Source organism: Moschus berezovskii, chromosome 22 (assembly GCF_049115385.1).
Source record: "Moschus berezovskii isolate FMDL1 chromosome 22, NW_MosBer_1.0, whole genome shotgun sequence".
Classification (NCBI taxonomy): Eukaryota; Metazoa; Chordata; class Mammalia; order Artiodactyla; family Moschidae; genus Moschus; species Moschus berezovskii.
Genome location: NC_142481.1, coordinates 6,238,332 through 6,255,803, shown reverse-complemented (window position 1 = coordinate 6,255,803; position 17,472 = coordinate 6,238,332). Strand labels below are relative to the sequence as shown.

Below are 17,472 nucleotides of genomic sequence, written 5' to 3'. Positions count from 1 at the left end.
GTTTGAGTGTACTCCGGGAGTTGGTGATGGACAGGGAGGCCTGGCGTGCTGTGATTCATGGGGTCGCGGAGAGTCGGACGCGACTGAACTGAACTGAATTGAAAGCAACAAAAAGGAACGAACTACTGATACTTTGGTAATGATGAATTTCAAAACAATTATGCTATGTGTTAGCATAGAACATATTAGTACAGAACATACAGTACTAATTTTATGAAAAGAATGTAGACTAATGGATAGTGACAGAAGGCTGTCCTGTGCTGCCTAGGATATGGCAAGTTTTGTATTTCGGCCGTGTAATTAGCACACTTGAGAAGTGGCTCACAACGTCCACTGTTTCTGCTCACATTGTGATCGCTATACTAATCGTTTTCCCAAACCTCGGTTTTCCCAAACATTTAACCTGACAATTCCACGCCTAGCCCCGCCCCGCACAAAGCACTTGCTCTGCGTACGGACACCGAACCTCTTCTAAGATGGTTGCTTCCACGGTGCTCCTGCCCAATGGCTACAGAGCGCCTCCAGTTTTCGTTTTTTTCCAAGCACGCTTAAGTTTTCATACGGTCTCTAGATATTTTCGGGCTTAAACCAGTGATCGAGATGTCCAGAAGTAATTTTAATTTACCATGGAGCTGAGACGCCAGAGCTATTAACAGCCTCTTAGAATGTATGCCTGCGCCCTTCTGGTCTTGATGGGCTCCGACCTTAGAAAGCAGGCCCTGTACATTCAAACGAATTTACCCTCACGTCATGATTGCTTTGTATGAGCTCAAGCCTCTTAAAATCGCCCATTTTTCCTTGGGCCAGGAAACAGAATTTCAGCCGTGGTTTCTTAGCGGACCCGTACGACGTCTTTACGTCAGATGCGCAAAGATGGCGGCCCCCAGGGGGCCGAGGCGGCAGTGGTGGCGCGGATATATTAGCTCATAAGGAAATGCCGGAAACGCCCTATCGTTCACCATAGAAACGCGGTAGAAACGCCGCTGACCCTTGACGGTTGGTGTCGGTAGAGGGGGCTGGGCGAGAGGACCAGAAGTGGAAGAAGCTTAGGGAAGAAAGTTAGGCCCTGAAGAGGTAGCTGCAGGTTCAGGAGACAACCGGGTGGGTTTGTGGGTCTGGCTGTAAAAAGGGAGGGGACGGGGCGGTTTGTCGGCCTTTAGATGGGTTGTGGCTCCTTCCAGCCTGTGAAGGTAGCACGAGGGCGGGTGGCGGTTTGATTTTGTTTTGAGGGGAGCGTGTATTGAATGTCTGTGATCGGGGTGTCTTTGGGGTTAGTCATGGGCTCTGGTGGTCAACGATTAAAAGTCTGAACGGATCAACTACTGAGAGTCCTGAGGTCAGGGTTTAGCGTCTTGGCGGTTGACAACTAGTGCGGTGGGGATTGTCAGTGAATGCGGCGTCTTGTTCGGGTTTTCGAATAATTTGGAGCTCAAAGTCGAGGAACCATTAAGGGAGATCAGTGTACGTGTGTATCTGACCTGGTTTGGTATTAGTCGGGGGAGGGGGGTGGATAACGGTCGCTGTCTTTTGTGCAGAAATGCGTGACGCATGCTTGGAGGCTCAGGAGCCCTGGTAGGTTCGTGTGTTTAGCTCAGACTTTGGCTAATGAACTTAACATTCCCCGAAAACTTCAGGTCCAAGTCCCTAACCCACCAGTTTTCTAGCCCGTTTAAATTTTGTCTTTATTCTTCTTCCTGCAAGTTGACTGCCTTATTCATTTCCCCAGTATTTATATTTTTGAATTGTTTTTTATATTTGTATTTATAGCTCATAGTTTTTTGTTTGTTTGTTTAGTTTTGTAGGTTTAAAATTTTTTTTAATTGGAGGCTAATTGCTTTACAATATTGTGGTGGTTTTTACCATACATTCACATGAATCAGCCATGGGTGTACATGTGTTCCCCATCCTGACCCTCCCTCCCACCTCCCTCCCCATCCCTTCCCTCAGGGTCTTCCCAGTGCACCAGCCCTGAGCACCCTGTCACATGCATTGTACCTGGACTGGCGATCTATTTCACGTTTGATAATATACAAGTTTCAATGCTATTCTCTCAAATCATCCCACTCTCACTTTCTCCCACAGAGTCCAAAAGTCTGTTGTTTACATCTGTGTCTCTTTTGTTGTCTCGCATATAGGGTCATTGTTACCATCTTTCTAAATTCCATATATATGCTTTAATATGCTGTATTGGTGTTTTTCTTTCTTACTTCGCTCTGTATAATAGGCTCTAGTTTCATCCACCTCATTAGAACTGATTCAAATGCATTCTTTTTAATAGCTGAATAATATTCCATTGTGTATATGTACCACAGCTTTCTTATCCATTTGTCTGCTGATGGACATCTAGGTTGCTTCCATGTCCTGCCTATTGTCAACAGTCCTGCGATGAACGTTGGGGTACACGTGTCTCTTTCAATTCCAGTTTCCTTGGTATGTATGTCCAGCAGTGGCATTGCTGGGTCATATAGCAGTTCTGTTTCCAGTTTTTTAAGGAATCTGTACATTGTTCCTCATAGTGGCTGTATTAGTTTGCATTCCCACCAACAGTGTAAGAGGGCTCCTTTTTCTCCGTACCCTCTCCAGCATTTACTGTTTGTAGACTTTTTGATAGCAGCCATTCTGACTGGTGTGAGATGGTACTTCATTGTGGTTTTGATTTGCATTTCTCTGATAATGATCATCTGATAATGTTGAGCATCTTTTCATGTGTTTGTTAGCCATCTGTATGTCTTCTTTGGAGAAATGTCTATTTAGTTCTTTGGCCCATTTTTTGATTGGGTCGTTTATTTTTCTGGAATTGAGCTGCAGGAGCTGCTTGTATATTTTTGAGATTAATTCTTTGTCAGTTGCTTCGTTTGCTTTTATTTTCTTCCATTCTGAAGGCTGTCTTTTCACCTTGCTTATAGTTTCCTTCATTGTGCAAAAAGCTTTTAAGTTTAATTAGGTCCCATTGGTTTATTTTTGCTTTTATTTCCAATATTCTGGGAGGTGGGTCATAGAGGATCCTGCTGTGATTTATGTCAGAGAGTGTTTTGCCTATGTTTTCCTCTAGGAGTTTTATAGTTTCTGGTCTTACATTTAGATCTTTAATCCATTTTGAGTTTATTTTTGTGTATGGTGTTAGAAAGTGTTCTAGTTTCATTCTTTTACAAGTGGTTGACCAGTTTTCCCAGCAGCACTTGTTAAAGAGATTGTCTTTTCTCCATTGTATATTCTTGCCTCCTTTGTCAAAGATAAGGCGTCCATAGGTGCGTGGATTTATCTCTGGGCTTTCTATTTTGTTCCCTTGATCTATGTTTCTGTCTTGTGCCAGTACCATACTCTCTTGATGATTGTAGCTTTATAGTAGAGCCTGCAGTTAGGCAGGTTGATTCCTCCAGTTCCATTATTCTTTCTCAAGATTGTATAGCTCGTATTCTTTTTCTGATTTGCTCATTGGCCCTCGTGTTGAAAATGTTTTTAAACAAGGGATATGAATTAAAAAGCAGAGACATTACTTTGCCAACAAAGGTCCGTCTAGTCAAGGCTTTGGTTTTTCCAGTGGTCATGTATGGATGTGAGAGTTGGACTGTGAAGAAAGCTGATCGCCGAAGAATTGATGCTTTTGAACTGGGGTGCTGGAGAAGACTCTTGAGAGTCCCTTGGACTGCAAGGAGATCCAACCAGTCCATTCTAAAGTAGATCAATCCTGGGTGTTCATTGGAAGGACTGATGCTAAAGCTGAAACTCCAATACTTTGGCCACCTCATGCGACGAGCTGACTCACTGGAAAAGAGTCTGATGCTGGGAAGGGTTGGGGGCGGGAGGAGAAGGGGACAACAGAGAACAAGATGGCTGGATGGCATCACCGACTCTGTGGACATGAGTTTGAGTGAACTCCAGGAATTGGTGATGGACAGGGAGGCCTGGCATGCTGTGATTCATGGGGTGGCAAAGAGTCGGACACTACTGAGCGACTGAACTGAACTGAACTGATGAAGACTTTTAAAGAGGTGTCAGGGCAACAAAATTTAAAGGAAGAATTTTCCAGTTTCTCAATGCCCGGATGGCTTCGTTTGTATAACTGTTCTGAAAATTACCTGCCACTGAAATGTAGTGCTGTGCTAGTTCTCCTTGACCACTTCCCCTGTCAAATTCATGCTGCTCCCACATATTCAGGGAATTAGATTTCACTGGCTGGAGGTGTGAAATTCTCTGGGAGACTAAATGGAGAGACAGAAATACTGGGGACCGTAGTATTAAGGTGAGCGCACAGAAAGTAGGAATATAATCCTAAAAGTAATTTTGCTTTTCAACCCACAGGTTTAAACAACAGACAAGATATGAATTAAGAAAGAGGAGGTTCCAGGACCTAGATATTGTTATTTCTGGAGACACTCTGGTAGCTGTGATATCTAACTAGAAATTAACAGGAATATCCAGAAGAAACAGAGACAGAACCTCTGCGTTGCCAACTGTTTTCAGAGAACAGAAAATATGATCCAGGCGCAGGTGACTCATGTCTTATTTTGTTCTTTCCTTTATTCCTTAATGGATTTGTAGAGCCTGTAAAAAAAAAAAAATCCAGTTCAGTAGAGAGAAATTAACTGAATCTAACCCCAACACCATGGCAAAGTGGGATTAAGAATGTAGTGTTTATGTGATTCCTGTGAAACTCGTGTTAGAACATCATGTGTATCTGTCACTGACCCTGTGTGTGCACCTGTAGATGTGTGTCTATTTACAAATGTATGTGGGTTCGTGCACATATCTGTGTACATAAACACATCTGTTAGGACATTTTGTGCCACAAAAAATTAGACTCTTAAAGAACATCCGGTTGCCCTAAGATGATATAATTTAAACATCCAAACAAATACTGACTGCAATTGTTCAGTGAATATTAGCTGTATAAAATTCCATTTGTCTATGTGCTGTGCTTAGTCACTCAGTCGTGTCCGACTCTATGTGACTCCATGTGCTTCAACCTGCCAAGTTCCTCTGTCCATGGAATTCTCCAGGCAAGAATACTGGAGTGGGTTGCCATTTCCTCCTCCAGGGGATCTTCCCAACCCAGGGATTGAACCCACGTCTCCTGTGTCTCCTGCATTGCAGACAGATTCTTTTCCCACTGAGCCATTTGTCTATGGTCATATTCAAAAAACTGTGTTAAACTATGTAAAGCGTTTAGAGGAGTGCCTGCCACATGGTAAGAGCTGTGTGAGGTCATCCATGCCTTTAGTCTTTGACAGCACTTAACACTAGGATATTATCAAACTGTATGATTTTCATCAATAATTTTTTTTTGCCATATTTTGCATTTACCTCATCACAGATGAGGTTGAAATCTGTCTTGTATATTAATTGGTCAGCTGCATTTTTTCTCTTGAGAAATGTCTGTCCTTATCATTTTTACATTAACAAGATTATCTTTTTCTTCTGATTAAGGAGTCATTCCTATCCACTATATATTGATTCTTTCTCTGTCTTTTATTTTAACCTCGCAACGTGGCATGTGGGACCTTATTTCCCTGACCAGGGACTGAACCTGCACTCCCTGCAGTGGAAGCGTGGATTCTTAAGCACTGGACTCTGGGGAAGTCCTCTTTATTTATAAAAAATATTTTCCTGGCTTGTCACTTTTCTTTCAGCTTTGCTCATGATATCTTCTTTAAAATCTTTTTTAAATTGAAGTATAGTTGATTTACAATGTTGTGTTAATTTCTGCTGTATACCAAAGTGATTCTGTTATACATGTATATACGTTCTTTTTTCATACTGTTTTCTGTTATGGCTTGTCACAGTATATTGAATATAGTTCTCTGTGCTAACATTAGAACTTTATTTATCCATTTTATATATATAATAGTTTGTATCTGCTAATCCCAAACTCCCAACCCATTTCTACCTCAGCCCCCACTTCAGCAACCATAAGTCTATTCTCTGTGTGAGTCTGTCTCTATTTTGTAGCTAGGTTCCTTTGTGTCATATTTTAGACATGGGACTGAGCCCTTGCCCTATGCCACATGATGCTCTCTTCAGGTTGATCGTGTCAGAATTGAATGGTAGGACACACAGATGGTGTCAGATAATTGCTTGGTGGTGTGTTTAAAAAAACATACACATGAGAATTGGTGTCAAAATTATACTTAATATGAGCAGGATAGCTTCCTTTATATTCTTGATAAATGAATTGAAGAGAAACACTCATATTAAACCAGGAATCTGTTACTCCAGGAAACTTTGTCATTCAAGGATGTGGCTGTGGACTTCACGTGGGAAGAGTGGCAGCTCCTGGCCCCTGCTCAGAAGACCCTGTACCGGGATGTGATGCTGGAGAACTATAGCAACCTGGTGTCCGTGGGTGAGGACAGCTCCCTTGGGTCCTTCAGAGGGTCCCCAGTCAGTGGCCTTTATTTTCTCAGCTGCTTAAACTTTGAAATCACTGCAGTGCCCTATGGCAGATTCTCATTGCCTCTTCTAGCTCCTGATAAAAGGGTATATACAATGTGCCATGAACTGTTTTTACGCCCAACACGACTGACACCGAATGTCTGGGTTTTTTCTATATTAGTAACCAGTTCTACTCTCCAGGTACAGCCTAGGTGTCCTGCAGTTCAGTCCTCTTTTGACACTAATCACCCAAATTCAGCATCATACCCCAGAGGCTTACAGGCTCACTTCAGTTGTAAGGTGAACATATTAGGTGTCCAGGGTACCCACACTTCTGTCTGACTTGACCATAAACTGGGCCTTTGGGACTTCCCTGGTAGTCCAGTGGTTAAGACTTCGCACTTCCAATGCAGGGAGCACAAGTTTGATCCCTGGTTGAGAAACTAAGGTCCCACATGGCCCCCCTAAAAAAAATTACATAAAAAAAAAAAATCAAGCATTCCCATTCTCCACCCCTCAGCATTTGACAGTTTGTTAGAATGGCTCACAGAACTCAGGAAAGCACTTAACTTACCATTACCAGTTTATTATAAAGGGTAAAACTTAGGAATAGCCAAATAGAAGAGATGCCAGGGGCAGAGTTAAGGGGGAGGGATCATGGTTCTTCCATGAGTGCTCCAAGTGTGTCACCTTGATGTGGTCATCAACCCAGAAGCTCCCCAACGTGGTTGTATAGGGGTTTTTATGCCTATTCCATTGTGTAGGCATGTTTTTTAAAATCACTGGCCTGTGGGTGGTTAACTCAGTCTCCAGTCCCCTCACTCTGTGTGGCGGGGGTGAAAAGTGAAAGTTGCTCAGTCATGTCCCATTGTTTGCAACCTCATGGGCTATACAGTCCGCAGAATTTTCCAGGCCAGAATACTGGAGTGGTTAGCCTATCGCTTCTCCAGCAGATCTTTCTGACCCAGGAATCGAATGGGGGTCTCCTGCATTGCAGGTGGATTCTTTACCAACTGAGCTATCAGGGAAGCTCATGGCAGGGGTAGGAGGAGCTGAAATTTCTAGCCTTCTGTTCTTGCCTTGATTTTTCTGGCAGTCAGTCTCCACTCTTAAACTCTTTAGGGCCCCTAGTCACCAGTCATCTTATCAGCACACAGAAGACACCCGTCACTATTGGAGACCAAGGGTGCTGGAAGTTCTTGTGCCAGGAACTGGAATTTAAACCAAATGCTGTAACAAAAGAGGTTTCTGCCATGCCTCTTACATAGGAAATTACAAGGGCTTCATTTTAATTTTAAAAATATTTCTTCGGCTGTGCCAGGTCTTCCCAGGTGGTGCTAGTGGTAAAGAACCCGCCTGCCAATGTAGGAGATACAAGAGACTATGGTTTGATACTGGGGTCAGGAAGATCCCCTGGAGAAGGTCATGGCAACCCACTCCAGTATTCATGCTGAAGAATCCCATGGACAGAGAACCTGGTGGGTTTGAGTCCATAGGGTCACAAAGAGTCAGACATGACTGAAGTGACTTAGTACACACACCAGATCTTAGTTGTGGCAAAAAGGATCTTCAAGCTCTGTTGTGTCATGTGGGATCTTTAGTTGCAGCATATGGGATCTAGTTCCATGACCATGGATCAAACCCAGGCCCTCTGCTTTGGGAGCTTGGAGTCTTAGCCACTGGACCACCAGGGAAGTTCCTATAAGGGCTGCAGAAGCTCTCTGCCAGAAACCAGGGGTGGAGACCAAAGAGATATCATCATATCATAATGTCCCATGAGTCTCTCCTGAGTGCAAAACCTCTGCTTGGCAGATGTGAAAACCAGTCCCTTAAATGTAAAATTCTCCTGTCTTGACCAGCCCCAGCCCAATTCAATGTGACTAAGTCTTCTATCATTTCCCATGAACAGGGTATCGAGTCAGCAAATCAGATGTGCTGTCCAAGTTGGAACAAAGGGAAGAACGATGGATGACAGAAGATGAAATTCACAGTCGTACCTGGCCAGGTGAGTGAGAACTGGTTGGTAACTGAAGATGTCCTGAGCTAGACAGGGAGAAGAGGCTGGGGAGTGTCTGAAAATGCAGAAACTGTGCCTCTGCATAGCTTTCTTTCCCATAAAAGAACTTTCAGACCTTGAGAGGGAAATATACCCATTTTTGCTTCTGAGATCTGATCCTTCAGTTTATTTCACATCTTGATTTTTGTTTGCCTTGTTTTTGCCTTCCTTGGATTTTATAACTCACTCCTTTGAACCCTGTCACAAATCCCTTTCACTTCCCTGGCTGTGGAATTCCACCTTCCAGGCCTCAGCTCAAGAAAAAGTCTTTGTGGTGTTTTTTTTTTGTTTTTTTTTAAATTTTTGGCCACACTGCATGTGGGATCAAACCCATGTGCCCTACAGTGGAAGTACAGAGTCTTGACCACTGGCGCACCAGGGAAGTCCCTGTATTACTTTGGTTTTACCACTGTGTAAGAAATAAGGAACATCCGTCTATGGGGTCACACAGAGTCGGACACAACTGAAGTGACTTAGCAGCAGCAGCAGCATACAGGGGGTGTTTGTTTCATACTATTATCATAAGGTTGCCACTAAAGTACCATTTTTAGAAAACACCAAGGAATTTTTTAACCAATTTTATTCCAAATGGGAATAAAAAGGATTCATTATTCTCTTCTTTCCTAGAAACTGGCAACATTGGTAATCATCTGCAGGTTGACTGGGAAAATAAAAAAATGCTGAAAGGTATTGAACAATACCAGGAACATAATACATTTGGAAATCCTGTTCCTCAAAGCCAAAGTTATTTCTGTTTCAGGCAAAATCATGATATGTTTGAGTTCTATTTAAAAACTTTGAAGTCAAATTTAAGTTTAGTCATCCAGACCCAAAGCTATGAAATTAAAAACTCTACTAAATGTAATGGAGATGGGAAATCATTTCTGTTTGGTAAACATGAAAAATGTCATTCTCCAGTTACATGCCCTGTAAATGCAAAACCCATCAGCACTAAGTCCCAAGTCATTAAGCACCAAATAACTCACAACACAGAGAAAGCCCATATCTGCAGTGAATGTGGGAAAGCCTTTGTTAAGAAATCTCAGCTCACTGATCATCAGAGAGTTCATACAGGAGAGAAACCTTATGGATGCAGTCTGTGTGCAAAGGTATTCTCCCGGAAGTCCAGGCTCAATGAACATCAGAGAATTCACGAGAGAGAGAAATCTTTTGTATGCAGTGATTGTGGAAAAGTCTTCACCACAAAGAGCCGTCTGATCGAACACCAGCGAACTCACACAGGAGAGAAACCTTATGTATGCAGTGACTGTGGAAAAGGCTTCCCAGGGAAGCGTAATCTCATCTTACATCAGCGAAATCATACTGGAGAGAAATGCTATGTATGTAGTGAATGTGGAAAAGGCTTCACTGGAAAGAGCATGCTCACTATACACCAGCGAACTCACACCGGAGAGAAACCTTACATCTGCAGTGAATGTGGGAAAGGCTTTACCACAAAGCACTATGTCATCATCCACCAACGAAATCATACAGGAGAGAAACCCTACATATGCAATGAATGTGGGAAAGGTTTCATCATGAAGAGCCGTCTGACCGAACATCAGCGAATTCATACAGGAGAGAAGCCGTATATGTGCAATGAATGTGGAAAAGGCTTTCCCAGGAAGGGTAATCTGATTGTACATCAGAAAACACATACAGTAGAGAAATCCTATGTATGTAGTGAATGTGGAAAAGGCTTCACTGTGAAGAGCATGCTTACTATACACCAACGAACTCACACTGGAGAGAAACCCTACATCTGCAGTGAGTGTGGGAAAGGCTTCCCATTAAAGAGTCGGCTGGTTGTGCATCAGCGAACCCATACTGGTGAAAAACCTTACCGATGCAGTGAATGTGGGAAAGGCTTCATTGTGAACAGTGGACTGATGTTACATCAGCGAACTCACACTGGAGAAAAACCCTATACATGCAATAAATGTGGAAAAGAGTTTGCCTTTAAGAGCAATCTTGTGGTACATCAGCGAACTCATACTGGAGAGAAACCCTTTACATGCAGTGAATGTGGAAAAGGTTTCACCATGAAACGCTATCTCATTGTACATCAACAAATTCATATGGGAGAGAAGTCCTATATATGCAGTGAATGTGGAATAGGTTTTGTTATGGAAACAGAGCTCATTTTACATCAGCAGATTCATACTGGAGAGAAACCTTATGCCTGCAGTGAATGTGGCAAAGGCTTCACTGTGAAAAGCCGTCTAGTGGTTCATCAGCGGACTCATACAGGAGAGAAACCTTTTGTATGCAGTGATTGTGGAAAAGGCTTCTCCTCTAAAAGGAATCTCCTTGTACATCAGAGAACTCATAATGGAAACAAACCATGAAAACGATGACTATGATCACACCTACAGGAAGAAAATATGCTTTGTCCAACATTGGAGATTTCTAAGCTTTATATATACTGACTATGGAAAATCTTATTCATCTTTGGTATTTGTCTCATTACCCACCAGAAAATTTACACAGTAGACAAACTGTATATATGCAATTAATGTGAGAAAGCCTTCAACACAAATTCAACACTCATTGTACCTCAAAGAACTCATAAAAGAGACAGACTATGAATCCAGTGATTGGGGGTGATCTTTTGTCAGCCCTTGTTAATACACATGAGAAACACATAGGTCAAAGTACATAATTCTTTGTAGAAACTCTGAACTCATTATATACAAGTGAGTTTGTTTAGGATAAAAAAGATGATAGTTCAGTGAACTCATTAAACATCAGTGTGCTCCTAGCACACTTGACTATTGTCAGTGTAGATTAGTCTACTGCTAGATTTCACCCTTAGGAAATATGAAATTTGCATAGGGGTGAAATTTAATGAATGAAGAGAATGTGCTAGTGCCTTCAGTGATCAATTACCTCACATTGTATGTCTAAATTAACATGTAGGAAAATTCTGATACATTCAAGCAGAAAAAGCTCAAGGAAGCATTTTTAGGTACTAATTATATGTCTGAAAAGTATATGCTAAGATAAATCCTATGAATGGGGAGACTAGGAGAGCCTTCTATGGAAATAAAAACCCTATCTCATTAGTGATCATAATAGATCACCAGTGAGCTCATACATAGTAACAATATGATGATCGTGGGAAAGCCTTTGCCGGGAAATAAAAACCTTGGTAAGTTACCTGATATGCATGCTGGAGAAAAATTTTCAGATAGCAATGAATATGGCAGGATTTCAGTGATACATTTTGTCTCATTGCTTTTTATGAATTCACACAAATAAAATGGTTATGGACCCACTAAATATGGAGTAACTTTAGCAAAATATCAGAATTCTGAAGGAAAGAAACCTCATGAAAATGACATATACTTGATTTTCTATTACAAGTCTAAATTTATTATACACCTGATGTCCATTTTGGGGCAGAATACCTTGAACCATTGCATTTCTTAGGTTCTAAATTCAGCTCTGTCTACAATGTACTTCAAAATAAAAAGGAATCTATTCATAAATGTAATCCAACATAACTGGATGTATTTATCTAAGTTCATAAGTAGCATTAGGTAGTTTACAAACACTTTAAAAATGATTTTTCTAAAATTCGTTTTGAAATAGTTTTAGACTCCCAAGTAAATACAAAATATACCAAGTTCCCACATACCCTTAATCAGTTTCTTCAGTAGTGTTATCTTAATACATCATCAAACCCAATAAAATGACATTGGTGCAGTGCTGTTAAATAAACTGGATCTTATTTGGATTTTAGTAGGTTTTTGCATGCACTAATTTGTATGAAGTTTTTTGTTTTTAGTATATAGTTTTAAGAAATTTTATCTTATACATAAGATTTCTGTAAACCCCACCACAATTGGGATGCAGAATTGTGCCAACACAAAGAAACATCCTCCTGCTACCCCTCTGTGGTCACACTCTTCCCCCATCCCTGACCATGGTGACCACTGGTCAAACTCCATCACTACAACTTGGTTATTTCAACAATGCTGTTAAAATGGAATCCTATAGTGTGTAGCTTTTGAGATAGGCTTCATTTCACTCAGCAAATTGCTGTTAAGATCCATCCAATTTTTTTTGGTGTATAAATAGTTTTACTTGTTGTTAATAGTATTCTTTTGTATGGATATACAATGACTTATCTGTTTACTGTTGACAGATGTCTGGGTTGTTTTCCAGTGTTTCATTGTTTTGAATAAAACCCTATGAACATTTGTGGACCCAACTTTATGGGAAAGTAAGTATTTGTTCCTTTGGGGTAAATACCCAGCAGTCATATGTTACATTTGTGTTTAACTTTATAAGAAACTGCCAAATTTTTCTAGAGTGGCTGTACAAATTTACATTCTCACCAGTATTGTATGAACACCCTGGATGTTCCATGTCTTTTCTAGCAGTTGGCACTGTCATACTTGATTCCAGCCATCCTATCAAGTATGTGGTAGTAGATAATGATGGCCTTAATTTACAGTTCCCTAACAGTGAAAGGAAATGGCAACAGTGTTCTTGCCTGGAGAATCCCAGGGACTGGGGAGCCTGGTGGGCTTCCATCTATGGGGTCGCACAGAGTCGGACACGACTGAAGCGACTTAGCAGCAGCAGCAGCAGCAACAGTGAAAGATATCTCAACACTTCTACCTACATTGAGAACCATATCAGGTAAAGTTGTTATGTCTGCTTTCAACCATCCAGTGTAATTTTAAAAAACTTGAAAGGAGACTAGCCTATTATATTTGATGATCTGTTTACCCATTCCATTCCTTTTTCTTCATTCCTAATGTCACATGTTTCCTTCTGTTATTTTCTTTTTGTCAGTCTCCTGTATCAATTCTTTTTGGGCAGGTCTGCTTGCAACAAATTCTTAGTTTTGTAAGCAATAGATCTCTTCTCTTGTCTCTATCCAGAGTTATTTTCTTTGATATAATAAGGATATTTAACCCAGTTTACAAATGATGAGTCTTGCTTTTAGAGGAAAAAGAAAAGGACATTTGCCATACAGTATTGTGGCAGTATTCAATATCCAACTGCATGGTGAGTAATTGATTCCTTTAAAAATATTTGTTAAGCATCTACATTTGGCCAGATACTGTTTTAGTCACTGGAGACTCATCAGTGAACAAAACAGGCAAAGCCACGGCCTTCATGGATCATACAGACTAGTGAAGGGGACTGAGTAAATACACATCAGAATATCAGTTCTGATAAATGTTTTAGAGAAATATTAAGCCTAGTACATACGCTGTCATGGGGAAGCTATTTTAGAAAGGGTTTCCAAGGAAGACTCTTCTGGGCAAATGTAATTTGAATCAACGCCTAAATGTACAAGGGGGAGCCAACAATATCTGTTGTGAGCCAAGAACATTCTAGATGTGTTTCTAAGTGTTTTCTCTGGGCTTCCTGCCTCAGGATTCTCTGAGAGTCTTGTAAAAGATTCAAGCCCTTGAGTCACACTGCAGACCCAAACCAGACCCTGTGAGACTGGGGACCCCAGGCTCTGGGTTTATAAAATGACCTTTCTGATTCTATACTTAAATTTGAACAGCTCTGCCCTAAATCCCGGATTTAGTGCAGCCACTCCCACCCCACATTGTCACAGGATGGATTCTGGGCAGATATTCTACAACAAAGAATCAGACATGAGGGCCCCACCTACCAGGTCCTCAGATGCTTTCTACTTCTTATCCTTCTGTGAACCTACACATGCTGCCATGGCAGGGTTACAGCAGCTCATTCCTTAAAGTGATCAGTCAGAGTCACAGAATGGGCTGCCCCGAGTCCTCTGGACCACATGTTCAACTCACCTTTCAGAGTTTGACATCTCAGATGAATAGGGCTGAAATTTAATCCCTGGAGGGAATGTAATATTATTAAGAAATTATGAAAACAAATTCTTAATGTATAAAAATTAAAAAGCATATATAAACAAATTTTGTCACCCATATTGTACCTAAGAGCAAAATACTGTTAATGATATATTCTCCTCCAAATTTCAAATGCAAGTAAGTATATTTTTTACAAAAGAAAAATGAGACAAGTCTATATTTACTATATTATGAACATCTACATCATTCAGTATTCTAAAACTTTTCTAAAATGGACATGTTTTTATAATAAAGTAAAACATAATTACTATACAAAGATATTAATAATGAAGAATTGCAAAAATTGGGAATGTGAAAACTTATGATATTCTCTACTTATAAGCATAAACCCTAAAGTAATCCAAGCTAAATATTTAACCAGTCAGGATTTTCACAAAGACAAACGTTTATGGTTTGTTCTCATAAAAGGATCAAAATATATATACTATCCTGCAGATGCTTTTTATCTTCTGAAGAATACTTCAGTTCAGTTCAGTTGCTCAGTTGTGTCCAACGCTTTGCAACTGCATGGACTGCAGCAAGCCAGGCCTTCCTGTCCATCACCAACTCCCGGAGTCTACCCAAACCCATGCCCATTGAATCAGTGATGCCATCCAACCATCTCATCCTCTGTCATCCCCTTCTCCTCCTGCCTTCAATCTTTCCCAGCATCAGGGTCTTTTCAAATGAGTCAGTTCTTTGCATCAGGTGGCCAAAGTATTGGAGTTTCAGTTCAGCATTAGTCATTCCAGTGAATATTCAGGACTGATTTCCTCTAGGATGAACGGGTTGGATCTCCTTGCAGTCCAAGGGACTCTCAAGAGTCTTCAACACCACAGTTCAAAAGCATCAATTCTTTGGTGTTCAGTTTTCTTTACAGTCCGACTCTTACATCCATACATGACTACTGGAAAAACCATTTTCCTTATTTATACTGCTGCTGCTGCTACTAAGTCGCTTCAGTCGTGTCCGACTCTGTGCGACCCCATAGACGGCAGCCCACCAGGCTCCCCCGTCCCTGGGATTCTCCAGACAAGAACACTGGAGTGGGTTGCCATTTCCTTCTCCAATGCATGAAAGTGAAAAGTGAAAGTGAAGTCGCTCAGTCGTGTCTGACTCTTCCCGAACCCGTGGACTGCAGCCTACCAGGCTCCTCCGCCCAAGGGATTTTCCAGGCAAGAGTACTGGAGTGGGGTGCCATCGCCTTCTCCGTTATTTATACTAACAATCTTTAAATGTTATATTCTGTTATACTGAGTGGATAGCCCATAATTTATCAAAGCATCTATTACTGTACACTTAGGCTTTTCCTTTGTTTATTACAAAAGCCTCTGTGGTTAATAAAACTTTTTACCAAATTGTTGGAATTAGAATTGCTGGGTCAAAGAATGAAAAATGTAAATTGGATCTAGGTTGCCTTCTAAAAATCATCTTTAAACCCTCTAGAATTAAACTTCCCATGCCTACATAAAAATAACATTTTAAATCATTATTTTTTTTCATTTGTGAACTATGCCAAGTATGATAATTGCATTATCTCATAATTTTACATTCTCAAATGGCCCACTGTCACCATTTACTTTTTAAAACGTAGTTCACACATTTTCACCTCATCCCCTTACTCACTAGATGTCGCTAGTGTCCATCCCACGCGAATCTTAGCATTTTTATGGAGATATACCTCTAGCTATCTAGGTCCCTTCCCTGGTGGCTCAGAGGTTAAAGTGTCTGCCTCCAATGCGGGAGACCCGGGTTCGATCCCTGGGTCGGGAAGATCCCCTGGAGAAGGAAATAGTAACCCACTCCAGTATTCTTGCCTGGAGAATCCCATGGACGGAGAAGCCTGGTAGGCTACAGTACACGGGGTCGCAAAGAGTCGGACACGACTAAGCGACTGAACGGACGGATCTAGGTCCCACCTAGATAAAGGAGATCATTCTAAAGGAGATCAGTCCTGGGTGTTCATTGGAAGGACTGATGCTAAAGGTGAAACTCCAATACTTTGGCCACCTCATGCGAAGAGTTGACTCACTGGAAAAGACTCTGTTGCTGGGAGGGATTGGGGGCAGCAGGAGAAGGGGACGACAGAGAATGAAATGGCTGGATGGCATCACCGACTCGATGGAAGTGAGTTTGAGTGAACTCCGGGAGTTGGTGATGGACAGGGAGGCCTGGCGTGCTGCGATTCATGGGATGGCAAAGAGTCGGACACGACTGAGCGACTGAACTAGAGGTAAACAATCTGCTTAAAATGCAGATGCCCAAGGTTCGATCCCTGAGTCCGGAAGATCCCCCGCAGAAGGGCATGCTTGGAGAATCCCATGGACAAAAGAACCTGGCGGGCTACAGCCCGTGGGGTCGCAGAGTCGGACACGACTGAGCGACTGAACTGAACTGAACATAAGCCTTTACCCACTCCACATTTAACTGCTCTCTCCACAAACCTAAGGTTATAAGTGACCACTACTTTTGTCAACTCAGTGGCCGCTGCCTCTCCAGAGAGGTCGCGGCTTCTATAATCTTCCCAAGTCACTGGGAGCCTGAGCCCTTTCCGTCTTACGGACACCTGCCTCCCAAGATGGCCGCGCCCGTCGGGCTCCAGCTCTAAAGTTCACCAAGGGCGCTACCATTTTTCTTTTTTCCTCAGCCGGCTGAACTCGCCACGTTGGCCTTGGAAGGGCATTGACGTCTGAAATCTTAACGCAGTTAGCACAGAATGGCTGGTCATTCCTTGCAACCAGGAGGTAAAAGCATTTAGGGCGCCAGAAATGATTTCACTTTCTTCCCACAGCCGTTATGGCCTGTCTCGTCAGAAAGGCCGAGGTGGATGGGGTCATGCTACGTCATAAAGCGGAGTCCGCTGACGGAATCCGGAAATCCGCCCGCGCTCCAAGGTCGTCCGCGGATAACCTGAAGCAGCAGGTATGCGTCCTGAGGGACCGTGAAAGGCGTCGGTAGAGAAAGTGGGCTCCAGCATTCTATTGCTGCCAGTGGTGTTTGGACGGGTTTGGGATCAGGTGAGTCGGGTTCTGGGCTTGTATTCACGACCTGTGGGGTCTGTGAAACCGGAACATGTGTGAAGGACCGTAATTGGGATTTTTAGATTCGGCCTCAGAGACTAATGGGAGTTAATGATGAGGCCAAAGAGTTTGAAGAAATCATTGACCGAAGGTCCGACTCTGTCAGGGTTTG

At 42.0% G+C, this 17,472-nt stretch overlaps 1 protein-coding gene across 1 annotated transcript; it reads left to right on the top strand.

Moving 5' to 3' along the window:
• The first annotated feature begins 964 nt into the window (after window positions 1–964).
• Window positions 965–16,344, top strand: LOC129546328 (uncharacterized). Its single transcript, XM_088830085.1, has 6 exons — window positions 965–1,101; window positions 4,303–4,491; window positions 6,217–6,343; window positions 8,282–8,377; window positions 9,056–15,975; window positions 16,193–16,344. Exons 2-5 carry the CDS (start codon window positions 4,477–4,479, stop codon window positions 10,774–10,776), a joined length of 1,959 nt encoding a protein of 652 aa, XP_088686211.1. The 5' UTR covers window positions 965–1,101; window positions 4,303–4,476; the 3' UTR covers window positions 10,777–15,975; window positions 16,193–16,344.
• The last annotated feature ends 1,128 nt before the right edge of the window (window positions 16,345–17,472 follow it).

Excerpts from the sequence above, each read along its gene's own strand:
- LOC129546328 (XM_088830085.1), top strand. Across the intron at positions 6,344-8,281 it reads TAGCAACCTGGTGTCCGTGG|GGTATCGAGTCAGCAAATCA; the intron begins GTGAGGACAGCT and ends TCCCATGAACAG. Across the intron at positions 8,378-9,055 it reads TCACAGTCGTACCTGGCCAG|AAACTGGCAACATTGGTAAT; the intron begins GTGAGTGAGAAC and ends CTTCTTTCCTAG.